Source organism: Carassius carassius, chromosome 12 (genome assembly GCF_963082965.1).
Source record: "Carassius carassius chromosome 12, fCarCar2.1, whole genome shotgun sequence".
Classification (NCBI taxonomy): Eukaryota; Metazoa; Chordata; class Actinopteri; order Cypriniformes; family Cyprinidae; genus Carassius; species Carassius carassius.
Window position 1 is genome coordinate 30,038,736 of NC_081766.1, and position 17,298 is coordinate 30,056,033.

Sequence of the window (17,298 nt, forward strand, 5' to 3'; positions counted from 1 at the left end):
GACCAAGAGGGAGGCGGACAGGTGGAGGCTCAGGGGGAGGGACGGAGGGCCAGGAAAACAGAGAGGAACAGGGACAGGAGTGAACACAAAAAAAGCAAAAAACAACAACCAAAACACAGGAGATCAAAATGTTCAGGCACACCGGGTGGAGCAGAAAACCACCACAGCCGTATGGTCAGGAAGGCAGCCCCCCAGGGCTGCGCAGAAGACCACCACAACCGTGTGGTCGGGATGGACGCCCCCCAGGGCGGAGCAGAAGACCACCACAGCTGTATGGTCAGGAAGGAAGCCCCCCAGGGTGGAGCAGAAGACCACCATAACCGTGTGGTCAGGGTGGAAGCCCCCCAGGGCGGAGCAGAAGACCACCACGCCCGTGTGGTGGAGACCGGAGTCCCCCAGGGCGGAGCAGAAGACCTCCATACCCGTGCGGCTGGATCAACAGGAGGACGAGTCTAGTTGGACCAGTCTGAAAAAAAGAATCTGAACAAGTTAAGAGTAGCCTCTGTGGCCACAACAGGATCCGTCGGGTGCTCATAGAGTTCGACTGGGACCTGACGAGGCTCTGGCAACCCTATGGTGTTTAGACTGGATTCCGGAAGATAAATGCTGACTTGACTCTGCTCCTGAAGATCCTTGGTGGTCTGACTCTGCTCATGAAGATCATTGGTGACTTGCATTTGTTCATGGAGATCATTGGTGACTTGCATTTGTTCATGAAGATCATTGGTGACTTGCATTTGTTCATGAAGATCATTGGTGACTTGCATTTGTTCATGAAGATCATTGGTGACTTGCATCTGTTCATGAAGATTAATGGTGACTTGCCTTTGTTCTTGAAGATCACCGGTGACTTGACTCTGTCCTTGAAGATCACCGGTGACTTGACTCGGTCCCTGAAGATCACCGGTGACTTGACTTGACTCTGGAAGGTCAACGGTGACTAGTCCTGACTCTGGAGGGTCAACGGTGACTAGCCCTGACTCTGGAAGGTCAGCGGTGACTAGCCCTGACTCTGGAAGTTCAGCCGTGACTAGCCCTGACTCTGGAGGGTCGTCGGTGACTAGCCCTGACTCCGGAAGGTTATCGGTGACTAGCCCTGACTCCGGAAGGTCATCGGTGACTAGCCCTGACTCTGGAAGGTCATCGGTGACTAGCCCTGACTCTGGAAGGTCATCGGTGACTAGCCCTGACTCTGGAAGGTCATCGGTGACTAGCCCTGACTCTGGAAGGTCAGTGGTGACTAACCCTGACTCTGAAGGGTCCATGAACACCTGACTCAACTCTGGAGGGTCCACGAGCACCTGACTCGACTCTGGAAAGTCAACGGGCACCTGCCTCGACTCTGGAAAGTCAACGGGCACCTGCCTCGACTCTGGAAGGTCAACCGGAATCTGACTGGACTCCGGAGGGTCAACGAGCACCTGACTCGACTCCAGAGGATCAACTGGAACCTGACTCGACTCTGGAGGGTCAGCTGTGGCTGTCATCCTGGGCTAGCGACCATCCCATGCTGCGGTGCTGGGCTGATGTCCATCTTGCGTCGTGACGCTGAGCTGGCGGCCATCTTGTGCTATGGTACTGGGCTGGCGGCCATCTTGTGCTTTGGCACTGGATTGGCGGCCATCTTGGGCCATAGCTCTGGACGGGCGGGCATCTTGGGCCGTGGCTCTGGACCAGTGGCCATCTTGGGCATTGGCGCTGGGTTAGCGGCCATCTTGTGCTGTGGTGCTGGGCTGGCGACCACCTGGTGTTGTGGCGCTGGGCTGGCGGCCATCTTGGGCTGTGGCGCTGGCTCAGCAGCCATGACGTGAACAGTCTTGGGAGTCTCTAGGATCTTTGACAGCATGGAAAAATAATCCAGAAATGTGTCAGCGGCCATCTTGGGCGTTGGCGCTGAGCTGGCGGCCATCTTGCACCGTGGCGCTGGACTGGCGACCACTTTGTGCTGTGGCGCTGTGCTGGCGTCCATCCTGCCTCGTGGCGCTGGTCTAGCGGCCATCATGGGCAGTGGCGCCACCATGGCAGACGTGCCCTTCTTCTCCCCTCTCCGTCCACCATGGTGAGACGGTGGCTCTGATCCATCCCACACGAGCCCCGGGTCGAAGGGGGGCCATGGTTGAGAGCGATGCTGAGTCTCCTGTCGACCACTCCCTCCTCGACGACCTCCCCTGGTCCCCCGGAAAACCACCAGGCGAGTTCCCTCAAAACCGTTCCTCTCCAGCTCTGTGGCTGGGAAGGAGACATAAGCAGACATACCGCTGGCTCTTGCTGTGACGGAGTCCTTCTGTCACGACCGGGATACCAGGATACACGGAGAGAGAACCAATTGCGGGTATGTCTTTATTAAAGGGGCAATCCAAAGAATAAACAGTCCAGGCAGGGGTCGATATCCAACAAATCCAAAACATAAACAAAACACGAACACAAGGCAAGGGCACGACTAGATGACGGACATGAATTAACAAGGACTCCGTGACACATACTAAGACAGACCGGGTTAAATACACAGGGAGAGACAAACGCTAATGGGAATTTGACAGAGTGTAATGATTGATAACCAGTGACAGCTGGGTGCAATGATTTAGGCAGAGACGTGAGGAATGTGGTAGATGAAGTGACAGACACCGTGGGGAAGGAGGACATCTAGTGGATCCCCAGGGAACACAACCCAGACACTGTGACAATATCATTACAGACGAGGCTGATCTTGAGTGGAAAAGTTAAATCCATCCACGGATGTGTGCGACGCGCACTTGTTTGCACATGAGCAAAAGTGTTTTTACGAGTCTAACTTGCAAATGCCTACCACTGATTTGTCAAACTGCTTTCCTGCAGTCTGTGTTCTTCTGAATATTTTGTAGTAACGAATATAATTACGGGAAATGTATTGAAATTTTTAATTAGGAAATGTAGTGGAGTAAAAGTAAAAGTTGCCTGAAATATATAAACTCAAGTAAAGTACAGATACTCCCAAAAATACTTAAGTACTGTAACAAAGTATTTTTACTTCGTTACATTCCAACACTGCTTTCTATTAAACTTCTCATGGGCTGCTGAGTTTGAAAGATCAAAGACAGTTTTTTTTAAATAACTCTAACTGGATTCTTATGAAAGAAGAAAGTCATATACACCATGGATGACCTCAAGGTTAGTAATTTATGGGCTAATTTTCATTTCTGGCTGAACTAACCCTTTAACAACTTATATTAGTCCAAATCAAAGAAAGACAGTACTTTACACAGAACCTTTCAAAAAACAAACATAGGACTAAATAATTGTATAAAATATGTTTAGATAATTCTATATAGCCATTTTGACATCATCAAGCATAACAAATTTATTGTCATAAAGCATATCTCCGCACTGTAAAAAAGGAAAAAAAAGATTATGTAATTAGGGGTCAAGCACTGATATTGCTTGGATTCCTATTGTATCTGTTAAGTTTTTCTTCTTCTTCCGCTCTGGAAGTCTATGGCAGCTCATAGAACTGCTTGTGGGAAAGTTATAAAATTTGGTACACAGATAGAGAACAGTCTCAATATTAACCTTAGCAAATTTGGAGTCTCTATCTCTAACTCTCTAGTGCCACCAATAGGCCAAATTTCCACTCATATTTCTGGTTATAACTTTTGAGCCTAAACAAAATTATTTTATTTTAATTTTCTCTGATTTTCTTTTTTTCTATGGGTCAAATCTACTGTTTTGAACTCATCTAGATGGTTTCACCAAAACATCTTCAGACAATGCTGGCAAAAAGTTAACAACAAATTTCTTATAGACCAAACTGTTCTTATAAAGCATGTTAACAAAATTGATTTAATTTGAAGACATGAGGATATATCATGAGGATATATCTTTGCGGGTTATACCAAGCATGACCTGAGGGCACATGAGTAGTTTCAGAACAGCCACCTAGTGGTCAAAAGATATTTAAAAAATTACATTTCTGAACAGAATGAGATACTGAATCAAAATATATAAAATTTTCCTATATCAGCCTTTTTGGGCATTGGCCATTTTGAGTTTTGTAGTAAAAAATGTCTTGCATAGGGTGGCCATATGCGCCGTTCATAGGGGACACGTCCCAGCCAGGATTTTAATAATGCCTAAAATATCCAGGTTTTGGCTATTTGCACTGTGCAGGTTAATCAATGCGTAACATTCATGAGAGCTATAAAGAGCAGACAGCTCCTTATGCTTTCTTTCGAATCGATTTTACATGTTTGTTCGTTCGTTTGACTTAAAGCATTGTGGCACAATTTTTTATATATTTTTTTTATTTGTGTGCAGCGACGCTTCAAGTCAATCGAACGGACAAACACGTGTGCATATTTGCATCGCTTTGACATTCCCTCTGGATCTCACCTTCTCACACGCAGCCCCATGATTGGTCGATTATGTACAATACCTGCATGTTATTGGTCAAACTGCTTTGGATGTTTTAGGCAATGTTAAAATCCTGGCTGGGATGTGTGCCACCCTAGTCTTGCAGGGACCCTGCTCCTGGAGAGTTAGAAAACTGCAGTTCAGGTTTAACCTGCTCAGGATGGTTCAGACAGTGCAGTGAAAATCAGAGGTTTCTTTCAGAGAATGATCGTTTTGTGTCTTTACACATCAATGTATCATCACGAACGGCAGGTTTTAATTTGGTTTCGTTTGCGTATGTTTTATGAATCCCCAAGGCCATGATTCCCATCCACTGACATTACATTATAGGACTGACAGACTGCAACGGTTTGAGTTAAAAATCTACATTTGTGTTCTACTTAAGAAACAAAGTCACCTACATCTTTGAGCCCTGGGGTAAGCAGATAAACATAACATTTTCATTTTTGGGTCAACTACACCTTTCGTTACAGACAGGTCTATTGAAGCAGGGTTGGAACTTAAGTCTATAGGAAGTTAGCTCTCCAGTGACAGAGTTGGAGAACCCTGTTTTTTTTTTGAGTAATTACAAACAGCTTCTTAGCTCTTCATTTTACCTCTGTTGTGTTTGGCCCCTTATTTGCTGCTTGCAGCTCTATTTATCATCCAATTATCTGAAAATCATGGTCTAAACAATGAATAACAACATTTTTTTGGTTTAACATTTTGTCTGAAGTATAAAACAAATACTGATTCATTATAGTTTTATTTCCTCTTCAGGAACTTGAGCTGCGTCGAAAGCGCTTTGGGGAACGGGTCCAGCGTACGCGTCTCTGAATATCGTGTGTAATCAGTCCAATGGAAGGGCGTGACGTCACCGACTGGGTGACGTAAGCGACCAGGAAGCTATAAAAGCACGTGCCACGCAGCTGGCGTCAGCTTCGCGTCTTTCAGCAAGCGCTCTGTGTGTGAATGTCATTTGTCCGTCTTGTGAGTCTTATTTACTGTTGTCTGTCCAGTTAAAAGAGCTCCGAGACATGCCAAAAAGCAAGGCGAAAGTTAAGCACTCTGTTGGCGATTCCAAATCGCGTTATAGGCTGTGTGTTCCTCCCTGCCCGAGATATATAACGGGTGGGGATACACACAACCTGTGCGTGGTTTGCCTGGGTTCGAAGCACGCTGAGTCGGCTCTCTAGGGGGCCGACTGCCCGCACTGCGAGCGAATGTCGGTGCGGCTGCTTCGTTCCCGGAGGGCCCTCTTCGAGGAGGGGGCCTACGCCAGCGTTCCCCGCGGTGCTGGTCTCGCTTCTGCCGAGGCAGAACGGCGGCTGCACTCGTGGGGTTCACAAGTCGATCTGGTGGAGGGAATGGAGACGGGCCAGTCCCTATCTCCTTCCACTTCTGCCAGATCCGGCACCCAATCCCTAGAGTCGGAAGCACACACAGCGGTTTCTTCCACTCAGGGTGAGGGATCGACGCTCCGCCTCTCTTCCTCCGAGGAGGTCGATGTGGAGTCGCTCGATAGGGATTCGCCACCCCACTCGCTACAGTATGAGGAGCTCTTAGAGGTGGTTTCTCGCGCGGTGGCCAAATTAAGCATTGATTGGCCCGCCGAAAAGTCAACTGAACCGCAGAAAAGCAAGCTGGATGAACGCTTCCTGCGCGCGAGTCAGCCACCTCCCAGCCAGGGCCTTCCATTCTTTCCCGACCTGCATGAAGAGATCGCCAGGTCGTGGAAACGTCCATTCTCGGCCCGCCTCTACATCCCCTCGTCTGATTACTACGGAAATGTAGTCGTCCTTAAAGGCCCCGGCATTGCCCTCAAAGCCACTAAGAACAACTTCGGCTTTGGTGGGCAAAGGGTATGCGGCTGCAGGTCAGGCTGGTGCGTGTCTGCACACCATGGCGGTGTTACAGGCGTACCAAGCCGACCTGCTTAAGGAGCTAGACGAGGGAGAGGAGATCAAGTCCCATGATATCTCTGAGTTAAGAAGGACCGCTGATCTCTCCCTCCGCGCCACCAAGGAGACCGCCCGAGCGATTGGGCGGTCCATGGCAGCTATGGTGGCTGCGGAGAGGCACTTATGGTTGACCCTGTCCGATATGAAAGAGCGGGACAGGGTCTGCCTCATGGACGCCCCGATCCAGCCGACTGGCCTGTTCGGCGATGCAGTCAATTCTGTCGTAGACAGGTTCCAGGAGGCCCACAAACAGGCGGCGGCGTTCCATTAGTTCCTCCCTCGTCGCTCCCACGGGGCATCTGGGAAGGAGATGCCCCAGCCGCACCCTAGCTCCTCACACCGCGAGGCCCAGAAACAGAGCGTCGCCTCTCGTGCTCCTCCGCGTTGGGAACGAGAGTCTCAGCGACGCTTTAGGCCGAGGTCTTCTAAGCCCAAATTAGATCTAAGGGCAGTTATTGAAGCTAAGAAGTCCTCGGCCAAGAAACCCTGACGCCAAGGGCCCGGGGTTTCAGAGGGCAGCCTCCGCTGGGGTAGAACGGCACACACCGCAGTCCACGGTGCCCGTCCCACCTCAGTGCCCTCTGGGGGTCGTTCTGCCAACCCTGCCAGTGCTCCAGGGCGCAGCGGCCCCGGGCGAGCATCGCACTCAGTATCCTCCGCCCGTGCGCGTAGCGGGGCTGGGACGCTCGCCGCCCCTGCGGGGGTCTCTTACACCAGAGGTCAGTCTCGAGAAACTGATTCCCTTAGTAGATTATTTAGCAGCGTGGAAACTACTGCCAAATGTATCTCGTTGGGTCCTGCATATAGTAGAAAAAGGCTACCGCATTCAGTTCGGCTCCGTGCCGCCTATATTCAACGGGGTCGTTCACACGATAGTGGGCCCCAGGCAGGGTCTGGTTATGGAACAGGAAGTGAAAACCCTATTAGAGAAGGGGGCCTTAGTTCCTCCCTCGTCGCTCCCACGGGGCATCTGGGAAGGAGATGCCCCAGCCGCACCCTAGCTCCTCACACCGCGAGGCCCAGAAACAGAGCGTCGCCTCTCGTGCTCCTCCGCGTTGGGAACGAGAGTCTCAGCGACGCTTTAGGCCGAGGTCTTCTAAGCCCAAATTAGATCTAAGGGCAGTTATTGAAGCTAAGAAGTCCTCGGCCAAGAAACCCTGACGCCAAGGGCCCGGGGTTTCAGAGGGCAGCCTCCGCTGGGGTAGAACGGCACACACCGCAGTCCACGGTGCCCGTCCCACCTCAGTGCCCTCTGGGGGTCGTTCTGCCAACCCTGCCAGTGCTCCAGGGCGCAGCGGCCCCGGGCGAGCATCGCACTCAGTATCCTCCGCCCGTGCGCGTAGCGGGGCTGGGACGCTCGCCGCCCCTGCGGGGGTCTCTTACACCAGAGGTCAGTCTCGAGAAACTGATTCCCTTAGTAGATTATTTAGCAGCGTGGAAACTACTGCCAAATGTATCTCGTTGGGTCCTGCATATAGTAGAAAAAGGCTACCGCATTCAGTTCGGCTCCGTGCCGCCTATATTCAACGGGGTCGTTCACACGATAGTGGGCCCCAGGCAGGGTCTGGTTATGGAACAGGAAGTGAAAACCCTATTAGAGAAGGGGGCCATCGAGGTGGTCCCTCCTCAGGACAGGGAGTCCGGATTTTACAGCCGGTATTTCATAGTTCCAAAGAAGGATGGGGGGCTGCGTCCGATTATAGACTTGAGGGTCTTAAATCGTTCAGTTATGAGACTGAAGTTCAGAATGCTTGTCACGATAGATCTCAATGACGCATATTTTCATATCTACATTCTTCCACAACACAGGAAGTTTCTGAGGTTCGCTTTCGGGGGCGGAGCCTACCAATATCGAGTACTTCCCTTTGGCCTCGCACTCTCACCCCGCACGTTCACAAAGTGTGTAGATGCGGCTCTGGCCCCCCTGCGCATGCAGGGCATCCGCATTCTCAATTATATAGACGATTGGTTGATCTTAGCTCAGTCAGAGCAGATTGCGGTTCGACATCGAGATGTCGTTCTCGCACATATGGGGGAGCTGGGTTTGAGACTGAACGCCAAGAAGAGTTTATTTTCTCCGGTTCAGAGAACCACCTATCTAGGCGTAGTATGGGATTCGACCGCGATGCAGGCACGATTGTCGTCTGCTCGTATCGAGTCGATCCTCATCTCAGTCAAGAGGGTCAGAGAAGGCCAGTCACCCACTGTCAAACAATTTCAGAGATTGTTGGGTCTGATGGCAGCTGCGTCCAACGTGATACCTCTTGGCCTGCTGTACATGAGACCCCTACAGTGGTGGCTCAAGACCAAGGAATTTTCCCAGAGGGGCAATCCGCTTCGCACTATCAAGGTCACGCAGCGCTGCCTCCGTGTCTTAGACATGTGGAAGAAACCTTGGTTCTTGAATCAGGACCCGGTGCTGGGAGCTCCTTGTCACCATGTGACACTAGCGACGGACGCGTCCCTCACCGGCTGGGGTGCGGTAATGAGTGGCCACCCTGCCCGTGGTCTGTGGAGCGATCACCATCTAACATGGCATATCAATTGTCTAGAAATGCTAGCAGTTTAGCGTGCACTGAAGCACTTCCTCCCAGACCTGAGAGGTCACCATGTGTTGGTGCGCACAGATCCTGGACAGACATACTGTCGAGGCAGGGGCCGAGGCCCGGGGAATGGAGACTTCACCCACGGGTGGTAGATCAGATATGGAGAGTGTTTGGCAGGGCTCAAGTAGACCTTTTTGCGACTCAGGAGTCGTCACAATGTCCCCTCTGGTTCTCTGTAGTTCATCCAGCTCCTCTGGGACTGGACGCTATGGTACAGACCTGGCCGAGGCTTCGTTTGTACGCTTTTCCCCCTATCGCTCTGCTCCCGGGAGTTCTGGCGAGAGTACGCCTGGACGGGGCCCGTCTGCTATTAGTAGCCCCGTTCTGGCCGGGCTGAGTATGGTTCTCAGGCCCAGTTGGTACAGTTATGGAGTTTATACAGGCTAGGCTCTCTGCAGGGTTGACCCACTCTACTCTGAAGGTCTACGTGGCGGCCATTGCGGCCTACCACGCCCTTCTCGACGGTCAGTCTTTGGGGACACCCCCTAGTTACACGTTTCCTCCGTGGTGCACTGAGGCTGAGACCTCCAGTACGGTCCCGTATTCCCCCGTGGGACTTGGTTGTGGTGTTAGAGGCAATGTGCAAACCCCCGTTTGAACCTATTCAAGATATCTCAGACAGACATCTCACACTTAAAACCTCTTTTCTGTTGGCTATTACCTCTCTGCGGAGAGTAGGAGATCTTCAGGCCCTCTCTGTGGCCCCTTCTTATCTTGAGTTTGCACCAGGCATCACTAAAGCGTTCATATACCCTCGAGCGGGATATGTTCCCAAGGTTCCCTCTGTTACACCACGACCTGTAGTGCTGCAGGCCTTCTGTCCTCCTCCCTTTCGGGAGCCCGACCAGGCGAAACTAAATTGTATGTGTCCAGTTCGAGCAGTGGACGCATATGTCCACAGAGCTGCCCTGTGGAGAAAAACTGACCCATTGCTTGTGTGCTACGGTCCCCCCAAGAGGGGTTCTCCTGCTTCTAAGCAGACTATTAGTCGTTGGATAGTCGAGGTTATCAACGTTACCTACGAGTCCTCTGGTCGTCCCCCGCTGTCGGGAGCCAAGGCTCACTCTACTCGGGGTATGGCGGCCTCTAAGGCCTTCTTAGCAGGTTTTTTCCATGCTGGACATCTGCAACGCTGCGGGGTGGTCCACGCCCTCTACATTTGTTAGGTTCTATGGCCTAGATATGCCAGTCACTCCAGGCGCTTCTGTCCTCCTGTCCTGAGCTGTGCTCTTCGGATACACACCAGGCAGGGGTTTGGTAGTCTGGCGGCGTAAGAACTCGTTCCCCAAAGCGCTTTCGACGCAGCTCGAGTTCCTGAAGAGGAACGTCTCTAGGTTACGTATGTAACCCTAGTTCCTCGAGGGAACGAGACGCTGCGTCTCGGAGCCATACCCCTGGCACCCCTGCCGGCGCTTGCTGGTACTCGAAGCTGACGCCAGCTGCGTGGCACGTGCTTTTATAGCTTCCTGGTCGCTTACGTCACCCCGTCGGTGACGTCACGCCCTTCCATTGGACTGATTACACACGATATTCAAACATTTTATTTTGTGAGAATGTTTTTGTCTTTGGAACAATACACATTTTTTATTAATATTACATCAATATTATTTGAGAAAAGCTAATAAGTTTGGCTGTAACAAATTATTTTTAAGTTGGTCCAAAGTATCATTTATTTTTCTGTGCACAGACCATATTTTCTTATACAAAAAGAAAAATCTAAATTGAAATGAAACTGTTATAAAGATGATGATGAAGATTTTGAAGACTGATTTTAATTATATTAATTCGCCACCTATTAAATGCCAAGCAATGAAACTTGAGATGAAATGTGGTTCACGTTTGATAAAATGAAGGTCAGTGTTTTCTTACCGTCAGCATTGTCTAGACTCTGTTTATGGCACACTTCAAACGCCTGACCCACGGTCCGCACTATCCTCATGGCTTGGCTCTGAGACAAAGGCGGTACATTTTTAAGCAACCAGGATTTATTGAACATGTCATGCTTTCCCACATGCAGGTAAATGACCGTAGATTTTCATTTGATATAAGACAAAAAAGCTGTACTGGGAGAGACTAAGAAGAATTAATTCACCTTCGAGAGAGGAAAAGGGATTCATTGAAATGAATGAGAGATATAAGGAAAATAGGAGTGGGTGAGACAGGGAGGAAGAACATTACATACATAAGTCAATTCCACATTACAGTGGTGCTGTCAAAGTGATGGGTTAGTTCATTTCAGATGGGCCCTTGTGCTGTGAACAAAACCCAAGCCAAAAAAACTCATATCAAGCAGCTTATTCCGACATAAATTTATTTTTCTGTAGAAAACAGCTAACCTGTCGCAGGTCAAAAATAGCCCACAAGACAATTACTTAGAATTGTCATAAAATAGTAGTTAGATCATTAATATCAAAGCTGATTAAAATTTTGTGTTGATTTAGAGGAAGAAAATATATAATTTCTTTAAGCAGTTTTTAATATTTGCTAGAAAAAAATACATCTTTGATTAAATGTATGTTTTTCATTGTCAGTGTCTTTCACTGAAGTAAAACAATTGAAGTATATTCCTATCTCTTAAGTATATTCTTATTCATATTATTAAAAAAAAGCACACTAGGGTGATTATGAACATTAAATTATCCAGCCATTGCTTCCTGTTCCACAGGATTATAAATATGAGGAATACAAAGGTCAAATTCCCTTAATCATCCATCACATGGAGTAAAACCAAAGAATATAGTTCTGATGTGCAGAACAAGATTGTTAAGCTTCACAAAGTAGATAGTGGCTGTAAGACAATAGCTAAAGCATTGAAAATCCCCATTTCCACCATCAGGGCAATAATTAAGAAGTTTCAATCAACTAAATATGTTACAAATCTGTCTGGAAGAGGACGTGTGTCTATATCATCTTAATGCACATTGGGAAGGAGTGTTTGAGAGGCCAAAGACTCTCCAAGGATCACAGCTGGAGAATTGCAGAGAGTAGCTGAATCTTGGGATCAGAAAGCCAAAAAAAAAAAAAAAACATTTCCATTTGTTTAATATGGTAATCTATATATAACACACAACACTGATCCATTTGGGCTAGTGACTGTTCCATCCTATGGTCCAAAACTCTCTTACATTGGTCCTGGACCAGCAGGGCATCCTTAGTGTTCAACCCCGTTACTTCAAATCAAATGATAATTAATGAAACAGCTAAATAATTGATCTCCAGCTGAATGAATCCTCTGCTGAGATGTCTCATTTATCCATTTCCATTCCTGGGCAATCAATCAATATTATTAACATATTTGTGCAAATTTGATCAAATGTCTGGTGGATTTCCTGTACTATGGTGATGCTTACCTTCCTCTTTGATTTGAAGACATTGCAGCGGAACACATTGTTTTTCTTGTCTCTAGCTATGTAACTAAATATCTTCAGGTCCTGTGAGTCATGCGAGACATAAAATATTCTGAAAAAAAAAAAATGACTAATGAGCTCCAGCAATTGACCTTAAAACTGTCTCGTTGCCATGACAACAACAAGGCCACCACTTTCTTCACTGACTTGGTCCCTTTGACGTCATAAAGCATTGCAGAAATACATAAAAAAGTAGATTTTAAAATTAAAAATTGAAAAATTTAAAACAAGTTATGAAATACAACAGTAAATATCACAATAATGTCAAGCTAAATTCTAAAAATGTATCCATTTCAGAACGATCATGTTGGTATTGGACATTGTTTTAATATAAAAAACATAATGTGTACTGACATTAGTTAATACTGATGATGTTACTGATAAACCATGGTTACATGCATAACCTGAGACATTTATGTGCAGTGGAGACTAGTTGTTGCTATGGGGATTTCAAAGATATTCAGTTTTATTGTTGCAGCTCACGGAGCCGATTGATTTTGATGTGACATATGCGTGCACAATAATAAATGTCATCAAGCCCCCACAGGCCATGACACTCCAGTCACAAGAAAAATTAGAAATCAACTTTCAATGTGGCTGAATTACCTGAAAATGGGGTCCTGGGCCAGGGTCATTTGGCTTTCATCTCAGCTATAGTCATATATCTAACACATATTTATCACATTTTTAGTCAAGAAATATGTTCATAATTAATTGCATATACAGTATACAAAATTAATTGCACAACATCAGAAACTGTTATTATAAAATTGCAAGGACAAAACACCTCACCTTTTTCTTTTTTCGCAAAACCACCTTGACACCATCCACTGACACAATAAGGTTGACTTTCTTCTTCTTGATGTTCTTACTTTTAAACTCATACTGAAAATTATACAAACAATTATGAATTTAATAAATTAAAACATGAATCATAACATGAACCTTACACTTAAAAAATTGTAATTTATTTTTATTTTTATTTTTTATAAATAAATCAATACAAAAAAACAATCTCGGACTCTTTATATATTCCTTCTATGTTCAGGTCACATTGTTCTTATCTGGTAGCATAGCTTATCTGGGGAAGTTGTGGCCTAATGGTTAGAGAGTCGGACTCCCAATTGAAAGGTTGTGGGTTCGAGTCCCGGGCCGGCAGGAATTGGGGTGGGATTGGGGTGGGGGGGGTGCATGTACAGTTCTCTCTCCACCTTCAATACCACGACTTAGGTGCCCTTGAGCAAGGCATCGAACCCCCAACTGCTCCCCAGGCGCCGCAGCATAAATGGCTGCCCACTGCTCCGGGTGTGTGCTCACAGTGTGTGTGTGTGTTCACTGCTCTGTGTGTGTGCACTTCGGATGGGTTAAATGCAGAGCACAAATTCCGAGTATGGGTCACCATACTTGGCTGAATGTCACTTCACTTCACTTCAAGTGTATCTACAGTACCACCACTATACAGTAGGTGGCGATATAGTCATTTCATTTCCAACGAAGATACTTATACATGAGAGGCTCCAGTGAAAACCAATATTCATGTATAAAATAGGAGAGTACTATAAAAAAAAAAAAAAAAAAAAAAATTAAGTTACACTGAGTGTTCATGTTTTATCTTTTATTTTTTTTGCAAAATCAACATATGAAACACAAATTAAGTCATCTGGTTAGAGCTAATTGGAGTCACCACATTATTTACAGTATAAATTAACAATTAAGTAAGAAAAATATGGATTATAACATATATCTCAAATCAAACATATTCTTGGAAACTTGAACAACTTGCACTGATAAGAAATTTGCAGACTGCATGAATAATCAAAGACTAGGAAATAAACAGCAACTCCACAAGGGTGGGATTAAAGACGACGCACTAGGCATACTGAAGTGTGGCTGGGTTTAGAGAAAGCTCTTTCATCTGAAACTTTGATTACTGCTAACATGTACCACTAGCAAGTCAAGCTATTTTTTAAGAAACTTGTTACTGTCTGCTGTCAAATCTTCTCAAAATACATACAGCAGAGGAAGCTAAAAAAAACTTGAGTGCTATGAAATACTAATGACTTTATCAATTGATTTATCAGCAGGAAAAGTTGCCTGAAGAGAAATCTTGTGCAAATAAGTCTAAACATTGCTCAAATAGATTCTATTTGATGGAGCAAAGTAGATTAAGCTAAACTGTGCTGCTGCTGCCAGCACACTGGTGCAATGACATAAATACTGGATCCCTGAGAAAAGAAGACACGAGCGAATAGTCTTTACACTGGTACCACATTATTTGAATAAACAACTTCCAACACATGAACCTACCATACCTAATAAATGGGATTCTTCCTAAATTCAGAGTATGAATGTATGATGTTGCTCTATCAGGACTAGTTCTTCAGAGCAAAATTTGTAATCATTAAGAGCTTTGAAAAACTCTTAAGAATTATGTTACATGGTTACAAAGACATATTATACTGCAAAAATCAAGAAGATATATTTAAGGTTTTGCGCTACTTCTAGCCTATGTCACAAATCAATATACAGTTCATTGAGCATGTGAGCATATGTATGTACTCTTAGATGGTCTCGCCTGCAGTTTAAGATCCTCTTTGGATGATTTTCAAACCAATCTGGAGAAAAGGCCATCTGGTTTTACACAAGATTTTGTAGTTTATGCAGCTTGAATGCAAACAATATAAATACATTCTGACATGTTATTTTTTCAGTTATTTCAGTTAATTATTATTGTTCTTGTTGTTTCTGTAACATTTTTGTTCTTGACTGATATATATATATATATATATATATATATATATATATAAAATATTTTTTTTGTCAATAATATTACTGTGCATTATTGATGATGATAAATTATTATTATCATGCTATTTAAGTATCAATATATAATATTATAATACATAATACTATATATTAATGCGCTATAATTAAAACATAAGCTAATTACCAGCAATATCATTATTGTAAAACATTTTGAATCAGTTATTTGTGTGTAAGATATGCCATTTATACATCATTCTTTCAAAAAGGTCAACGGTCGGCATCTTTATGAAGTTTTTCCTATACTTCACCTTTCAAATTCAGGAACCCTTACCCGTATATGTCTCATAGGGACCAATATTTCAATCCTGCTTTTGGGTCGCATGATATCCAGGCTCCCGATGAACTGTGACAGAAGAGGTTAAACAATTAACATAAGATAAACTACCTATATTCTGGGAAAAAGTCAATGCTTTGCATGCATGCCAGTGCAACAGGTGATGTACAGTAAGCCACTTAATGGTAAAACCTTACACTACACTGTCCATGTAAATATTACAAATTATTAAAATAATTACAGTGACAATGGGTTTTTAAAATCCTTTCAACACGATAATTACGTTATAGTACTCATAATGCAATTACATGGTAATAAGTGTACTAATGAAGTAGTACACAATTCATTTTTTTTTTTTTTTTTTTTTTCTAATATTTACCTTCACCTCGAATGTGAGCCCATGCTGGACCTGCCCATCATTATCAGCAGGAATCCTCTGATCCACTGAGTCGTCTACCAAATTATATTTACTCTTCTCCAGCATCGTTGTATTGTATGGAAATATCGTTCGATACCTTTATTTACTTAAATTATGCTGAAGCCTCCTGGCTGCACTGACTTCTGAGAGATTTCTCACAGAAAGATGACGGCAGACCTGAAAATGTCCAAAGGCAAAGGCAGAGATGCTCCTCCGCAGAGGCATTCAGCATAATTTACAGTAAAATATGATCTTTTGTGTTTGTTTCATAGCCGAGCAGAGGGTTCAGAAGGCGTGTGGTGACTGTTAGTGCGCAAAGTCTGGATTTCCAGCATGATGATAAATATCCCATCTGTCCCCGTTGGCGCAGACTGTCCCTTATTGTGAATTTATGGGTCTTACTATGGCAAAGGCTTGTCTATTAATATTCATCAGCCAAGCCTTCGCCATTGGAAGGTCGTCAAGCAATATTAGCACGACCAAAGTCTTATTCATGACGAAAACGTTCCCGATAGGAAGTCTGCATGTGTTCATTAATATTCATTCGTCAACCTTTAGTGCAGTAGCATTCGTAATTTCGCGTCCTGGTTTTGTATGAAGCCATACTGTCAGGCTGTGAAATATACCGGACTTTGGAAACGCTTGTTAAGTGCTGACATCTTGTGGTAAAAAAAAAAAAAAAAAAAGATTGATAGATAGATACTCGATTAAATTGAAGTCATGCACTGTGGCTTAAATTAGAAGTTAGGATTTAAAATGTATGTAATATCACTCAAAGACAAACTGACAGACTAACCCAAAGACTGTTTGAGCAATCCCAGTGTTCACAATATGTAGACTAATAAACCACCGAACTCGACTTAACTCAATTTCATTTATAAAGCACTTTCAAAACAATAAAAATGGCCCTATATTCTGTACACAAGAAGCATAAAATCTAAAACACAGGAAAAAACATAGAAGATTGATAGCATGACACCAAAAACATAAAACAATAAAACAAGCTATTCACGGTCGTCCGACCAATTACATTCCGAAAGCCTGGTAAAACAAGTCTAAAGGGTTAGTTCACCCAAAAAGGAAAATTATGTCATTAATAACTCACCCTCATGTCGTTCCAAACCCGTAAGACCTCAGTTTATCTTTGGAACACAGTTTAAGATATTTTAGATTTAGTTCGAGAGCTTTCTGTCCCTCCATTCAAAGTGTGTGTACGGTATACTATCCATGTCCAGAAAGGTAAAAAATCATCATCAAAGTAGTCCATGTGACATCAGAGGGTCAGTTAGAATTTCTTGAAGCATCGAAAAAACATTTTGGTCCAAAAAATAACAAAAACGAGGACCTTATTCAGCATTGTGTTCTCTTCCGGGTCTGTTGTGAGCTCGTTCACTGCAGTGTAGTGATATCCGGTTTGCGAACGAATCATTCGATGTAACCG

General features: G+C 45.0%; 1 protein-coding gene across 1 annotated transcript in view; it reads right to left on the bottom strand.

Moving 5' to 3' along the window:
• Positions 1 to 16,266, bottom strand: part of LOC132155202 (carboxyl-terminal PDZ ligand of neuronal nitric oxide synthase protein-like) — a 50,098-nt gene extending 33,832 nt beyond the window's left edge. Inside the window, exons 1-6 of the mRNA XM_059564066.1 lie at positions 15,819 to 16,266; positions 15,437 to 15,508; positions 13,132 to 13,224; positions 12,946 to 13,004; positions 12,283 to 12,391; positions 10,802 to 10,880 (exon numbers count right to left, since the gene is read on the bottom strand). Coding sequence (XP_059420049.1) covers positions 10,802 to 10,880; positions 12,283 to 12,391; positions 12,946 to 12,974 — 217 coding nt within the window. The 5' untranslated portion in view covers positions 12,975 to 13,004; positions 13,132 to 13,224; positions 15,437 to 15,508; positions 15,819 to 16,266. The remainder of the gene's footprint in view (positions 1 to 10,801; positions 10,881 to 12,282; positions 12,392 to 12,945; positions 13,005 to 13,131; positions 13,225 to 15,436; positions 15,509 to 15,818) is intronic.
• Positions 16,267 to 17,298: the final 1,032 nt, after the last annotated feature.